A 14,520-nucleotide genomic window follows, 5' to 3' on the forward strand; every position below is an offset into this window, starting at 1 on the left:
AAAAGCCCGGGGCTCGGGGAATTCCTGGGGAAACACTGTTCTTCCCAAGAACAATACAGGACCCCGCGCCTTAACTTCACCTGAGCCCACATCCATGCCACCTTGCCCTCCTCCTGCAAGAGCGCAGGGCTGCAGAGATCGGGCTGGACTGTCGCAGAGGAGCAGGAAAAACAGTCAAGCATCAGGTTTGTCCTCCCAGATCAGCTGCTTGTCACCTCGGACACGTCCCAGCCTGGCCATGCCCTGGTGAGGCAAACCCACCTTCAGACCCAGGGCTCCCCCCTCTCCACCCTCCATCCTCTTCCTCCCCCGGGGCTGGCGCCCCGCCCCGTGCCCGGAGGCGGGGCCGGGGCCGGGGCCGGGGCCGGGGCTGGGGCTGGCAGGGAGCAAGAGGGAGCTGCACGGAGGGAGCAGGTGGAGCGGCAGCCCCGCCGCATGCATGGCACTCGGCCCCTTCCCTGCAGCTCTGCTCCGGCCGCTTGCCTTCGCCCCGCAGCCCCTGGCTTGGATGTGCAGGCTGGTGTCTTCTGAGGAACCGATGCTGTCGGTCCAGACTCCCCACCGATGGCTCTGATCTCCTTTGCTGCCCCCTCGACCCCCAGCCTGGGACCCTTGGCCTCTCCACCGGGAGTGGGGATGCTCGCTTTCCTGCTGGCAGGCTGTTCCAGCCACCTGCCAGTCGCCTCAGAGTATTTTCCCATCACGTGTCCCTGCCTCGCTGGGTCGTCGAGCCCTCTTAGTCTGTGAAAATTCCCCCTGCTTCACCAGTATCCTCCGGGGCTGCTGTCTCTTTGGCTTTCTGGTCTTCACCCACCATATTCCTTGGCCGCATCCTATTCAGACCCCTCCCTTGGCTTGTCCTGCCCCTTCGGAGGCTTTGAGAAGAGTGGACAGCTTCACGTGGAGGTACGGGTGGAGGTTGTCCTTGTTTGGTAGGATACTGGCTGCAGCAGGAACAATTTGGGAGCCATGGGCTGTCGGCTCATCCGTGGTCTCTCTGGAGCCGCAGTCTTCCTTGTCAGCGTGGCTCTCCTCTCCGTGCGGCATCGTGGGGCTCAGGAAACAGCTCGGTACTCAGGGCTCAGGGAGAGGATGTCGGAGAAGCTGGAGCGACAGAGCAAAGTGAGCCCAGAGGATGCCACGGGAGGTGGTGGCAGGGGGCAGAAGGACCTGCAAGTCCATCCTCTGGAGGGGTACAAAACTGAGGGAAGCCTGACCCTTGGGGACATTTTCATAGCCGTGAAGACAACCAAGAGATTTCACCAGAGCAGGATGGAGCTGCTCCTGGACACATGGATATCCCGAGCAAGAGAGCAGGTGAGCATGTGGATTTGGGCTAGAGAGGGGGTATTTGGTAACGGGGCAGGGACAGGGTGTTGGTGGGGGGGATAAAAGCCAAAGGAAGGGGAGGCTGGGCACAGCATTCCCACCCAGTACTTTGCCTCGTTTTCCCTAATTCTCCCATCTGTTCACGTTGAAAGGGGGATGCTACCCAGCAAAATGTTTCACCGGTAGCTGGTTCATGGGAAAGACTGGCAGAGAGGATGAAGAGCTTGTGTGAGCCCTTCCCATGAACGCTGGGAGGACGAGTGCTCTTAGCGGGCATCACCTGCCCCTAACTTAAGCCTGACGCTTTCAGCTTGAGGTGGAGGACATTTAATTTCCCTTTTTTATCCGGTAACACCGGGGGCCACAGACTGCCTGGGCCACACCGGACTGAGAGCACAGCCTGTCCTGGGTCTGTATGAAATGGTGGTTTTCTACCCCCTAGTGCCATGAGTTTCCTAGGTTTTGAGCTGAGTGGCTTCCCCTGGCCCTCTGTCAGGATGCTCGCACTGCGCCTGGGCACCCTTCGCCCCGGGACGGTGTGGTGCAGCGGGCAGGAGAGCGAGGCTGCAGGACCCGGGTGCAGGAGGGGTGTTTGCAGCCCTGTTCACTCCCCAGCACATCAGCACAATCCACACCTTGCTTTCTTGGGCAGATCCCCTCATGTGCATGATCTTGAAGTGATGTGGGTCTATATTTGACTTTTTAAATATTTCTTTTTAACTGGGTGTGTGTGTGTGTGTGTCTGATGTTTTCACCCTTTGCTAAAGCAGAGTTTGGAGAGTTTCCTTCCTGTTAGAGGAACTGATGTGGGGCACCACGTTGGTGGTGCTGTGCAGGCTGGCTTACTGGTGGGCAGAAGTACTCCCGAGAGCCTGGGTACTTCTCTCCCTCCCTCGCAGAGCTGCTCCTCAAGAAAGAAGAAATCCTGTGGCTGCCCCCAAAGGGGTTTTTTTTTTGCCTCTGCCCATGTGTGATGGGCACTTAGAAGACAAATTCAGGCCTCTGCGAGGGAGGGGGACGGGGGGCGGAGGTATTGAGTAGGAGAGCGCTTGAAGCAATGCAGGGTTTTCTGGGTAAGGGTGGTTTTCCACTTCATGGTGCTGCAACTGTCTGGCCTGCTGTGGTTGTCACAGGAAGCCATGTCCTATTTTGAGCACGCTTCCTCTCCTGTCTGTGCATCCCTCTCAGCATCTGAGATGCCCTGCTTCCTCCTCCAGATGCACTTCTCTCTGCCCGACCTCAGCCCAGCAGCTCTTTGGAGAAACCAAACCCAACTGCGTGGCTGCACTGGCATTAAGATGCTGTGACTGGGGCTTTTGGGGTGGGTTTTTAAGGAGCGGCTCCCCTTTCCCTCCTTGTGTGTTTGAGAAATAGGTGCCTGGCCATTCTGCTGATGACAGGAATTACATACCAGCTCCCCAGATTCATCTGACTCTCTCTGTTTGGCAGGAAAATGATGTCCAAACCTGGGAAGAGGTGTTGAATTTTCCATGCTGCTGCCAGCCTCTAGGAAAGCTTCACAGACTGAGCAGGAGAGTAGGAAGGAAGGGTAGAGTGGGAGCGTCAGTCATTTTTAAAAAGTGTTTTTTCACTGTTACCAATTTTTGTTGCAAGCTCAGTGTTTTCCTCCCCCCACCTCAATTTTCCATGTTTTTCTTCTGCTTTTTTTATGAAATGGCCTTGAGGGCAGGGGAACGGGGGTGGGGAGGGAGGTAAAGAGAAGTACATGAAAGCCAAAAGCCTTTTGTTCTTTTAAATATACTGCTGCTGGAGGGTTTTTTTGGAGGGAGGGGAAGGGGTTAGTTTTGAAAAACTGACAATATAGAAACCTTGCTTAGCAAAAAAAAGAGAGCTCTCAATTTGCAAAGGACGTTTAATTGTTGTGGGGCCGGGGATAGGGCACCAGACCTCCTTTTATTGGGACTTTATGGAGAGGCATAGGCTTTAAGAGCCAGTCTTGGAGAGATCCAGGTCTCAGAAGCCCTGATGTGCAGATTCTGCCTCCTCCTAGGGCTGACCCACAGTCTTGCTGTCTCACTCGCCCTTACTCATGGCTGGAGACCAATTCAGTGGGTACTTCTCTGCAGGTGGCCAGCGGGGAAATTTTAGCAGCTGGCCGTGCTGCTGATGCCAAGCCTGGTTTCAGAGCTGATTATCTGCATGGTGCCCTCCCGGAGGAAGCAACGCAGACCTCACAGGTCAGGCTTAGGTGACTGTAACAGGAGGCAGGAACAGCTGTGGTTTTTATGGGTAGGACAGACTGTACAGGAGCCAAATTAAAAGTCGGCTATGTTGGACTCTGTTAGGATAGACAATAAGAGAGAGAGAGATTTTCCCTGAAACTGCACTGTTTAAACAGAATAGAAGGGACACAGCTGGTGGGAGATGGGGAAGGGGAAGTGTGGGGTGGGTGCTCTTCACTGGAAGTTGGACCATGGTCTGCCTCTTGAGAACTGATCCATGACAAACTTTCCAGTGGAGCTTGATGTGGAAGTCATTTCAGCAAAAGGCCTTTTCCTGAGAAAAGGCTTAATCTAAACAGAAGTGTCAGTTTTGATGACTGTTTAGGCTGGACAGCATCTTAGAGTGGCTTACATTCTTGGCCCCAGTAGTTTTGATGGAGATATGTCTAGGTTTCTGGTCTGAAATTTTGTTTGGTAAACTAGTTCTAGCACCTCCTCTCCTTTCAGAAACCCAAACATCCAACCGGTTAAAATGAGACCTTTAAATGACCCATCCTGAGCTGGCTTTCACATTTTTCAGTGTTGTGAACACACCATAGATTTTGAATCTCTTCTCTGGACGGGGGACAGCTTCCTGCCCAGCCACACCAATAACCCGCAACCAATTTTGGAGGCTGTTTTTTCCTGGAGGAGGGATACTGTGGGAACCTGGGAGATGAATGTGGTCGTGGCTTGTCAGATTCCACATCTTTATTCCCTTTTCCTAGTTTTGCCTTGCTAGGCTACTTTCCCAGTTTGGGGTGAGGGGACCTCAAAGTCTAGTGTTTATCAATTGCACGTGCACTTATGTTCGTGGAGAACTGCCAGGCAAAGCCGTTGGACACTAGTGGCTCCATATCACTGCTGGCACTGCCGTCCAGCAGACATCCTTTCCTATCCAGCCATCTTCTCCACTCTAGAACGGAGGGATGCCTTCCATGCTGCATCCCTCCTCAAGCCCAGATCGGCTGCCCTGCAGCAGCAGTGACAGCCAACCCAGGCTGCTCTTCAGTGCGGATCGGAGCCGGGCTCTGTGATTTCCCCCCACCCCTGGCAGGAGGAACCATGCCGGGGGTGATGCAGTGCAGGAGATGAGTGGGAAGCTGTGGCTGAACGGCTGCTCTGTGAACCCACAGGCTGCCTGCCAGAGTGGGCAGCCCGTGAGCGCTGAGGCACCACGACAGAAGATCCTGCAAGGTCCCATAGATGGTCTGGTGAAGAACAGGAGGGTGGATATAGTGGGGAGGCTGCTTCTGTCCACCCCATTTGCCCACAGGGACACAAGTGACACTGGGTGTTCCTCTGCTTGCACATTCCCAATGTGGAGAGTAGGTCTGGCGTGGCCAGAGAGACCTTCTGAATCTCTTCCAGGCTCCATTAATATGGACAACAGCAGCTGGTGTCTCCTTGAGAAAGACCTGTGTAACTGGGCCAAATGCTCTCCAGGCAGGTTTGTAGCTGGGACCCTCCTCTCTCTCTCTCATCCCAGCCATCATGTGCAGCTTTGCTGAGGGACACACGGCAGCAGTCGCTCGGATTCCAGCAGCAGCTGCTGTTCCAGGTTTCCTGCTCTCGGAGGCATGAGGAATGGAGAGATGAGGATGCAGGCAGCTGCCTGTGCTGCTGTGATCTCCTTCAGGACAGAGCCGGGGCACACACACCAGCATCTCTGGAGTACTGCAGCCAGGGGTACCATGGAGATCAGAGTTTGGGAGAGCCAGAGAAATGAGATTTGTCTAGCCCCCACACTCATAGCCCCTTTTTCCAGTTCTTTTGGAGAGTCTGGTATTCCCCGTGGTGACAATGCTCCTTCATCCCTGGGTTCCCACAGAAACATGTTGGATGCCTGCAAAAAAGCATTTCCCACCTTGCATCAAGAGGAAAGTGGGAACCTTGGAATATTTTCACAAGTAGAAAATCTGGGTAAAGATACAGATTCCCATTTTAAGTCAATCAGATACGATGTTTATTAGCTGATTTTATATCTGTAAGTAAGTCATTTCCAGCAACAACATTTCTGTTTTTTTGAAAATGTCAGGAAGTTTCAATGGTTTCAGAACTTTTTTCTTAAGATGAAATTTGTCATAGTGGAAATTTCTGGCTCTGACACGCTAGCGAGGGAAATCCCATGCCACCGACAATCTCTGCCTCGCCTGAAGGTTGTGATACGGTCCCCTGACCCAGAGCGACTCCTTTACCTGAGACTTAGCTAATTGCTTCTTGTCCTGTGATCACCTTGAAAGTGGTTTTAACTAAGTGACTTTACCAGTGGGGTGGGTAGGAATGTGCGTGTGGCCCGTTGCTGCAGCTCAGCTGTTGGAGGGTAATTTGCCAAGTCTCTGTAGCACGTACGTTTGAAATCATGAAACCATCCTGCCGCCTCTGCTCAAGCCAGGTGGTCTCTGAGGGTCCTTCATTGCCTTCCTTTTGTGTGCAGAACACTTCTCTTGCCGTATCCTCCTGATGGGGTCATATCTCCCAAATGCTGGGTGGGTGTGGGGAGAAGTAGAGACTCTGGTCTCCTCGTCAGAGCCTTTTGGAGCAGTGATGGCTCCTGGAGCTGTTGTCTGCCTGCCTCATCCCCTTTGTCCCTGCCCAGGTGGTGCATTTAACCAGCCAGTGGGCAGCTGGTGGAGAGACTGTTTGCGGCTCACGACTCCTTTTTGATTTCATGAAAGCTCATTTTCTGCCTGAGGAAAGCTTTTCTCCACCAGCCCTGATCCCCGCCTGGCTCTGAAGGGGGGGAGATGTGCCACATAATGGCAGGATTAGAGAGGCAGGATGAGGATGGAGGAGGAGGAGGAGGAGGAGGATGTGGGAAGCAACAGGGGGCTGTGCACACTTAGCACACAAACAGATGTTCTCCTTCTAACCCGAGCATCATTCAACCACAGTGCTTTTGTTTTTCTACAACTGACACCTAAGCCAAGGCTCCCTTACCCCCTCACTCGGTGTCACGGGTCCCCTTCTCCCTGTTCCCAAGGCGGTGGGGCGGGGGAAGTGAAGCCACACAAGTGCTGATGATGGTGCCGTGCGGGGAGGGGGAGCGGGGCCGTCCCTCTGCTCATCTGGTGCCTGGGAGGTGGCACGGCAGCAGGGGATGGAGTTGGGCAACCCCAGTAAGCGAGTCCAGCTGCGGGGAGGAAGGGGTGGGTGGCCAGGAGCAGCATCAGCTCCAGCCCTGAGGGTAACCTCCTTTCCTTGTTTCCCCAGACCTATGTCTTCACCGATGAAGAAGATGATGCCCTGAAAAGGAGAATGGGTAATGACTTGTCCTATAACGCCACCTTCCCCTCCCTGCCTTCAGCCTCTGAACTGTCACAGCCTTGGGAGGGGGTCTGGCACCCACGAAGCCCCCAAAAGATGATTTGTTTTAGCTGGCTTACCCCAGGGCACACAGCCGACTGGAGGCAGGGTGCCGTCTGCCTTAAAGCATCCATGGGTGGAAGCAGCCTGAGAGAGAGCGCTTCAGCCCCCGCACCCTGGCTGGCAGTGAGTGGGGTGAAAGTGCGGTTGGCAGGTGTCCTAGTCTTGGCCAAGGTGGTTGGCTTTCTCCAGGTTTCATCTCCAGGTAGGGGGAAGGATGGAGCCCATGTCACCGCAGGCTTGGATGCCTGTTTGGGGGGTTGCGAGGAGGCTGGCTGTGAACAAACCCCTTCCCTCCCACCCAGAGGTCCTCCCCATGACCGTGTGAAGCAGGCCAGCCCCAAGCCACAGCCTCCTCTCTCCCGGCAGGCGACCATGCGGTCTTCACCAACTGCTCTGCCGAGCACAGCCACCTGGCCCTCTCCTGCAAGATGGCGGCCGAGTTTGACGCCTTCCTGGCCAGCAGCCGGAGGTGAGGCAGGGCTGCCGCGGGGGGACCTCTGAGAGCAAAAGGCACCCTCCTTACTGCAAACGTCTTGTGTCTTCATTCCTGTCTCCCCTAGCTGGTTTTGCCATTTGGATGATGACAACTACTTGAACCCTCAGGCCCTCCTGAAGCTCTTGTCCTCCTACTCTGCGACGTGGGACGTTTACCTGGGGAAACCCAGCCTGAACCGACCCATCTGGGCCTCCGAAACGCTGCCAAACAACCAGACGGTACAGCCTGTGGTGGTGGTGCCAATGGGTTGTTTTTAGTGCTCTGTCTCATTGGCCATACATGTACCCCAAGGAGAGACAGGTCCAAAGAGCAACAGGCAACAGCTGAAAACTCGCCGGTCTTGTCTGAACATGGTTGTAGGTGTTGACTCAATCCGATCTACGTAGGTAGGGCCCCACGTTGCTGCTGCGCCTTTGGGTATGTGTCTGCCAGGAGATAAGACTGCCTTGGGCAGGCCGCCTGCTGCTGCCAGCAGGAACTTGGAAGCCCCAAATATGAGGAGGTCAAAATCCATGCTGTACTGCTGGCAAGTCCTTCTTCTGGGCAGCAGTCAGGGGTCTGGGGTGACAATAGGGCTGTGTTTATCCTGGCATCAAAGCTGGGTTTCCAGCATTCCCATCTCAGGAAGTATGGTGTTGTCTGAGCCTCTGCCATTGATTTTCTCTGCTGTTTCTCTCCAGAAATCTGTGCGCTTCTGGTTTGCCACGGGAGGAGCTGGGTTCTGCATCAGCCGCAAGCTGGCAAGCAAGATGGTGCCTTGGGCCAGGTGAGCTGTGCAGCTGGTGAGTATGGGAGCCTTTGGGGATGAGGAACACGGACGCACATTAATTCCTGGCAGCGTCAGATCTGGATTTGTGTATGTGGTGGTTGCAAGGATGTTTGCAAGGGTGCAAAGTACCGTGTGCTCCACATCTGCAGGCATATGGGTCTGGAGGAAGGATGTAGTGGGTGGGTCTGCCACCTGATCAAAAAGAGGCAAGAGCAGGCATGTCAGCAAACATGATCACAGGTTGACATAATCCCCCCTCCCCAACTCCTTTCAGCTCTTGGTTATTTCCCCACACTCCTTCCCATCCCTTTCAGCTTTCTCTGCCTCTTTTCCTAAGTGCTTTGCCTGTCTGCCTGTCTCCTCTCTCCTTAATCTGCCTCTTTCCAACCTCCTGTACCTCCCTCCTGAGCTGATTTTCCATTCCCCCACCCTAAACCCTCATCAGCTTCTTACAGTGGCCACTGTCATTTCTTCAGCTTGGTGCATGGAGAACGGAGGTAGGCCCCGAGGTGTTGTGTTCGCCCAGCCTACAACAAGATGATGTTTTCCAGGACGTCCTAGGTTATATCACAGGCTATATGCACATACACTGACAGGCAATGGCTATGCCAGCTTTAACCAGATCTGTGCACACCCAGAAGGACATATCTGATCCACACCAGGTGGCTGGTTTAGCTGAAGCCCATGATATGTATTTTATGGTAGCCCAAGACAGTAGGATGATCTGTGATCCAGGGTAAAATGAAAGTGGCATGGATAGATAACACCTAACTTGACATAAAGTGCCACTACTGTGTTAAAATGCTTAAAACATATTTGAACTAGTTGAGGGGTGTTACAGTAGACAGGGCTTCGTGCTGTGTGGGTGCTTCCAGTTACAGGAGCCTTAAAATTGGGTTTAGCCTTTCATCAAAGGATGGCCAAGCGTGTGGTGTTACATTACAGTGGAGCCACGGATGGCTTATTCAAGCTGCAAGAGACTGTCCTGTTTCTTCTTCCTCCCAGTCCTGGCCATGTGGTCCCACTGTTTCTCTTGTGCTGGCTTGTCTGACTCCTCAGGGGCTCAGTGCAGCTCACCTAACAGGTGGAAAAGTGACTTGGCAAAGTCTGCCAGCTCTCTGCATCAGCTCACCGAGGAGCTGGATACGTATCGGGGACAGCACTGGACAATTGGTGGGACAGCATGGCTGGCAGTGCTCAAAGAGCAAACACATGCCCACATCTTTGCAGGTGTCCCATCTGCAAGAAACTCAGGGATTTCTTGCCTAGTTCCCAGATTTACTCTGGTTTTCAGTTAAGTCCTTCATTTATCTCCCACCCAAGTGGATGCCTATATCCCCCCCTACCCTTGTCCTAACCAACGCAGCCCTACTCTCTTCCAGTGGCAGGAACTTCATGAGCACTTCCGAGCTCATCCGCCTGCCGGACGACTGCACGGTGGGTTACATCATTGAGTGTAAAGTCGGCGGGCAGCTGCTGCCCAATGCGCTCTTCCACTCCCACCTGGAGAACCTGCAGCTCATCCCCCCCTCTCGGCTCATGCAGCAGGTGAGGAGGGGAAATGGAGCAAGAGGGAGGTGTGTGAGGAAGGAGAGGTGGAAGAGGGGAGCTGACAGGCACATTGCCCCTTTGGTGGCACTGATGTGGATTGAATCAATCATCTGCTCTTTTGGGGAGGCTTTCCTGACAAATGCTTCTTTGAAATAAGGAGCAGATGTTGCTGGCAGCATGGATGTCAGTCACAGTGCCCCTGGGGTCAGTGGTGGGGAGCACATGTGTGGGGAGTGATGTGAGGATCGAGGGCATCCCTGGGGGAATGTGGCACAAGGACAAGCAGAAATGATGATTGGTTGGGGAAGGGGCTTTGACATGGCACCATGTCTGCCTTGCCTGGGGAGATAACAAGGGGTGTAGGGGGCTTGGAAAGGCAAAGGACTAGCATGGTGGACCACCATGAGAAGGAGAAGAAGGAAGAGAGGAGAGGTGGAAGGCAGAGGCCAAGCCAGCAGAGAAGGAACCAGAATGGCAGCTTCTGTTGTCCAAACAAGTTCCTTGCTCCTGAACTCACCTCACCTTCCCTGCTCCTTTCTCACCACCCCTCTTGGCAGGTCACCCTCAGCTACGGTGTCTTTGAGGACAAGCTCAACGTTATTGAACTCAGTGGCCCCTTCTCACCCCAAGAGGATCCCTCAAGGTATGGGGCATGAGTGCTCTGGGTGTTGCTGTGGTGTGAGCCCTCAGACAATAGGCTGAGAGGGGGAGGCAGCCAAATGGGGTGCCGGAGGTCTAGAGTGAGGGACAGAAACCTTCTACTCACATGGCTTATTGGGTGAGGAGCACACCAGCATTAAGCTGCTTGTGAATACTTACAAACTTTACAGACCTTTTTGGATGAGTGGGAAGAAGAGTATTAAAACATTTTATTTGGACAATTCCTGACCCAAAAGTATTGCCATTTATTTCACATTTTGAGACGGAAAAAGCTAACCTTTTACCTCCTGGACAGGAACAGAAATGTTCTTTTAAACTCAGGAAAGGAAATTCTGCTTTCTTTTTCATTTTTTGTTTTGCTGAGAAGACTGAAGGGAAAAAAGTAAAAGGTTCACTTCAGGCTGACTGCAAACAAAAGTGGTCTTTGATTTACCTTCTCTGCTTTGAGTGAACAAACCTAAAGTTGTTATTTGCAGAGCATGGGTAGGAAGCTCCTGGCTGGAGATGGCAGGGGTGGGAAGCAGCTAAGCGACGAAAAGAGCATCAACAGAACCATGTAGCGGGGGCTGGTGCAGTGCCCATCTCCCTGCCTGTGATCAGGGTGAGCTTCGGCTTGGGCTACATGGGCAGAGCTGGATTCAAGTGTCGGAGGGAGGCTTGGCTGCTTAGCTTTGCTGAGAAAAGACATCCTGAGGTGAACAACCAGTCCTGGAGCTCTGTAGTGCAGGGTGGGTGCCTGATGTGGGATGGGGCTTGAGGGAGAGATCTTCCATTCTCCAGCTGGGCGCTGGTGTAAAAACTGTCACCTGACCTTCCTTTGCTCTCTCCCCAGCAGGTTTCGATCACTCCACTGCCATCTCTATCCCGACACCTCCTGGTGCTTGCAGGCTGTTGGCTGGTGATGCCTGAGCCTCAGCTACAGTGGCTCCTGGTGACATCCATTCACCTTGTGTATGCAGGGGGTGGGACACTGAAGAAGCTTCGTGCTCCCAACTTTCCCTTTTCTATGGTGGTCTTGGGGCTGTGTGATGGCTTTTTTGGTCCTTGCTGAATACTGGTGACACAGGACAAGAGGCAAAATCTGTGCCAAAGATGGATAACATGGGCTGGACACATGGATGGGCTTCCCATCTGTGCCGGTATACATGCCAGGGATGGGAGCAGTATGCCTTCCTGAGCAGATCAAGGACTGGGTGGTGACTGCTGGGCATCTGGGTAGAGATGGGGTCCTGCTGCTGCTCCTTGCTGTGGATTCATCTTGCTGGACTAGAAAGGCCCTGGGTATGGGTAACCAGTGCCCAGCTGAGGATGGCTGATAGCGTGTTGTGGCTCCAACCTCTCTGAGCAGGCCCTCTTCCTCTGTATCTGCCTGTGCTTTCCCCACTGCCCACTCTTCCCAGGCACAGCCCCTCGGCTCAGTCTCTGCTTGTCAAGGTCTATAGAAATGGAAAATGTGACCATTTCTGTGGTGAATGAGTGCTGGAAAAGCATAGTCCTTGCCTGGCAGAGGGGAGATGGGCAGGAAGTACAAAGAATCAGGAATCTCCCTGTCTGCTGGGACAAAGGAGAGGGTGTGGGGTGGGGGAGCCAGGAGGAGACAGACCGAGATGAGGATGATTCCTGCACCGAACATTGAAGGCTTGATCTTGCATGGCCCTGCATTATGCCTCTCTTTTAACCTTCTTGATATGGGGTCAGGATAATCTCTTGCTCTAATTACCAACCTGTCATCTGAGATTAGACTCCAACTCCTACCTGTGAGAGAGGAGACACAAAGGATTAGGACTGGCTGAAAGAGAGGAGAAAGGACGAGATGGAGAAGGAGCGCTCAGGAGCGGATTAGAGGTTACAGCTTTATAATCTTCTCTGTGCCCCGACCAAAAAAATTAAGTCATGAAGGAATGGAAACAGCAAGGCAAAGAGCTTTTTATCTCTGCGTTTCTTTCCTCCAGATGCTAAGAGCAGCTTTCTGCCTTCCTTCTGTCCCTGCTGAGCGCAACAGGGGGAAGGAGCAGGCCCAAATAGGTTATGAGCTTTCTGGCACGTTTGTGGAGAGTCCTTTTCTCAGCACAGAGCCTGGCATGAAAGCTGGCAATTCTGCTTGCTGGGGAATGAACCTTGGCACCATTTTGTCCTTATGCATACGGTTAAACGGCTGGGGAGAGCGTTGCAGGGAAAGCTGGAAGGCAAAGAGGCTGTTTTAAATGGCAGGTGGTGCCACAAACAGGTATATCTCTTTAAAGAGCCTTTCAAAACACACTGCTGGGATCTGTGAAAGATTCCTGTAATCTCCAGATGAAAGGACAAATGCCCTTTCTCCGAAGAGCTGCTTAGCTTTGATGCTGCTGATGTGACTAAGCCTGCTGCTGGTGGGCTGGAAGAGCCAAGGGCAACTACCACTGTGCCTCTACCATTTTGAAAACTGGCCACCCTGTCGCCTCCTCCCTCCGCACCCCCAAGCACCAGCATCTCCTACACGGCACACACGAGGTTTAAAGGAAAGGTGTCAGAAAGACCTTCCACCTCTGCAAAGGGGGATCTAGAAATGAATGAGCACTTCAGTTTCTGGAGAAGCAGAAAGCAGGAGCCTGTAGAGGTGTTTTCCAGCCTGGTCATTCTCACCGGCATTTAACCAGCTTGTGAAGCAGCAGAGAGCCCTGCTTTCTTCTCTTGCTCAACATGCCTTGTACTGGAAGTTCATCCTGAGCAGGGACAGGAGCTAGCTAATGCCAATGACCGTTCCTTGAGTCATGCGAAGCAGCTGGCTCACACAGCTATGCAAACCTAGGAACCATGCAGCTCAGAACAGAGACACCCAACTATTGGAAGGCAGGTGCAGCCTAAAGAAGTCCTGCCCCACAGGGCAAATGATTTGGTATGAACTTAACCAGAAGATGAAAAATGCTTCCATGAGAAGTGAGAGTCTTCAAGAGAAACCTACACTACCCGGATATCTTCTTTTTTTCCCATTCAAACTTTCAGCTGTTGCTGTTAATTGAGTCTTTGAGTTAAAAAGCCAGTCCTAGCTGTAGATGTCCTGGTGACAGTCAAAGCAAAATGCGATTTGTGTGCCTGGAGAAGGAGAAGAAACTGGTAGAGTGGACTCCCTTCCCTGGGGAAAAGCAAGGCACAGAAACTGGAAGCCCACTTTGGATCCTGGCCTCCGCTGGTCTGAACTGGCCTGGTGCCTTTTGCATGGCTGAAGATCAGATGTTAAATGGGTTGAGTCCTTGAGTGGCTGCATGGGGACCGGTTTAAGACTGGGCTTCATTGCTGGAGCAGTTAAGTGCCACTTCTGTGGAAAATGTCTTGTCTCATAAGGAAACTGAGAACAGATGAGAAGATGTCTGGGGCAGGGCATTTCTCAGGCTGTAGAGAAACGAATGACAGAAAAGTCCTGTTATGCCTGTGACGACAATGCGCTGGAAAGAAAATAGCTTCTCGGAGTCGACAAAAGAAACCAGGTTTTCTCTAAGAACAGAGAGACAGCTTAAGGGGACATTCACCACATGAAATCTGATCAATGTTAAAACCTGAGTTAAAATTAGTTTCAGGAATGGTTCCTGCCCCTGGGGCTTGCTGTCAGATGTTGTGGTTTTACAGTCTCATTTTCCTAGTTTATTAAAATGTTTAGCTGCTTGGGAAAATGAGAAACAATCTCACGTGAAACTTTTCAGGGGACTGCCTTTTTTTATTCTCCTTCATGATTTTCTGATGTAACTGGTAAAGTTTTTGGAAAGGTTCCATTGGGTCTATTAAAATGTTTTTTTTTCTCTTTTTCTTTTTTTATATCGCTCGCTCTCCTCTCTCTCACACTCCCTTTTCTCATTGCAGGGAAAAAAAAAACTATCCCAAGAATGAAAAGGGATGGAGACATGGCCTTTTTATTTTACTGGGAAAAATGGGGTCAAAGTCAAAGGTGTTGGCATGACCCTGCTGTTGTACAACATTAAGTGTAGTTCAAGGTTTCAAGTACAGAGACCTCCGCCTGCCCAACACCATAGCAACCAACACTATTAATGATGTTTAAGCTGTATACTGAAGATTCAGAAAAAGGAGAAGGAGGGGGAAAAAAGCAGTTACACTATTTGAAATGTAAAGTATTAAGTGAGGCTTTCATGTTA

At 52.3% G+C, this 14,520-nt stretch overlaps 1 protein-coding gene across 5 annotated transcripts; it reads left to right on the top strand.

The window, feature by feature from the left end:
- The first annotated feature begins 969 nt into the window (after nt 1–969).
- Nucleotides 970–14,096, top strand: MFNG (MFNG O-fucosylpeptide 3-beta-N-acetylglucosaminyltransferase). 5 transcript variants are annotated; one of them, XM_072869683.1, is made up of 9 exons: nt 970–1,137; nt 1,207–1,317; nt 6,765–6,813; nt 7,287–7,389; nt 7,481–7,634; nt 8,097–8,182; nt 9,568–9,733; nt 10,294–10,379; nt 11,232–14,096. In XM_072869683.1, the coding sequence occupies exons 1-9, from the start codon at nt 970–972 to the stop codon at nt 11,296–11,298; spliced, it is 990 nt and encodes a 329-aa protein (XP_072725784.1). In that variant the 3' UTR covers nt 11,299–14,096. The 5 variants fall into 5 exon arrangements, with proteins under 5 accessions (XP_072725784.1, XP_072725812.1, XP_072725793.1 ...); XM_072869711.1 differs by lacking the exon at nt 6,765–6,813 and adding an exon at nt 4,709–4,711 and having other exon boundaries at nt 970–1,122; nt 1,207–1,321; XM_072869692.1 differs by having other exon boundaries at nt 970–1,122.
- The last annotated feature ends 424 nt before the right edge of the window (nt 14,097–14,520 follow it).

This window comes from Ciconia boyciana, chromosome 1 (assembly GCF_034638445.1).
Source record: "Ciconia boyciana chromosome 1, ASM3463844v1, whole genome shotgun sequence".
Lineage (NCBI taxonomy): Eukaryota > Metazoa > Chordata > Aves > Ciconiiformes > Ciconiidae > Ciconia > Ciconia boyciana.

Bases quoted from the DNA above. Each gene is read 5' to 3' on its own strand.
- MFNG (XM_072869672.1), top strand. From the start codon at position 970: ATGGGCTGTCGGCTCATCCGTGGTCTCTCTGGAGCCGCAGTCTTCCTT. The intron at 1,318-6,764 runs GTGAGCATGTGG...TTGTTTCCCCAG, and splicing joins TATCCCGAGCAAGAGAGCAG to ACCTATGTCTTCACCGATGA. The intron at 8,183-9,567 runs GTGAGCTGTGCA...ACTCTCTTCCAG, and splicing joins AAGATGGTGCCTTGGGCCAG to TGGCAGGAACTTCATGAGCA.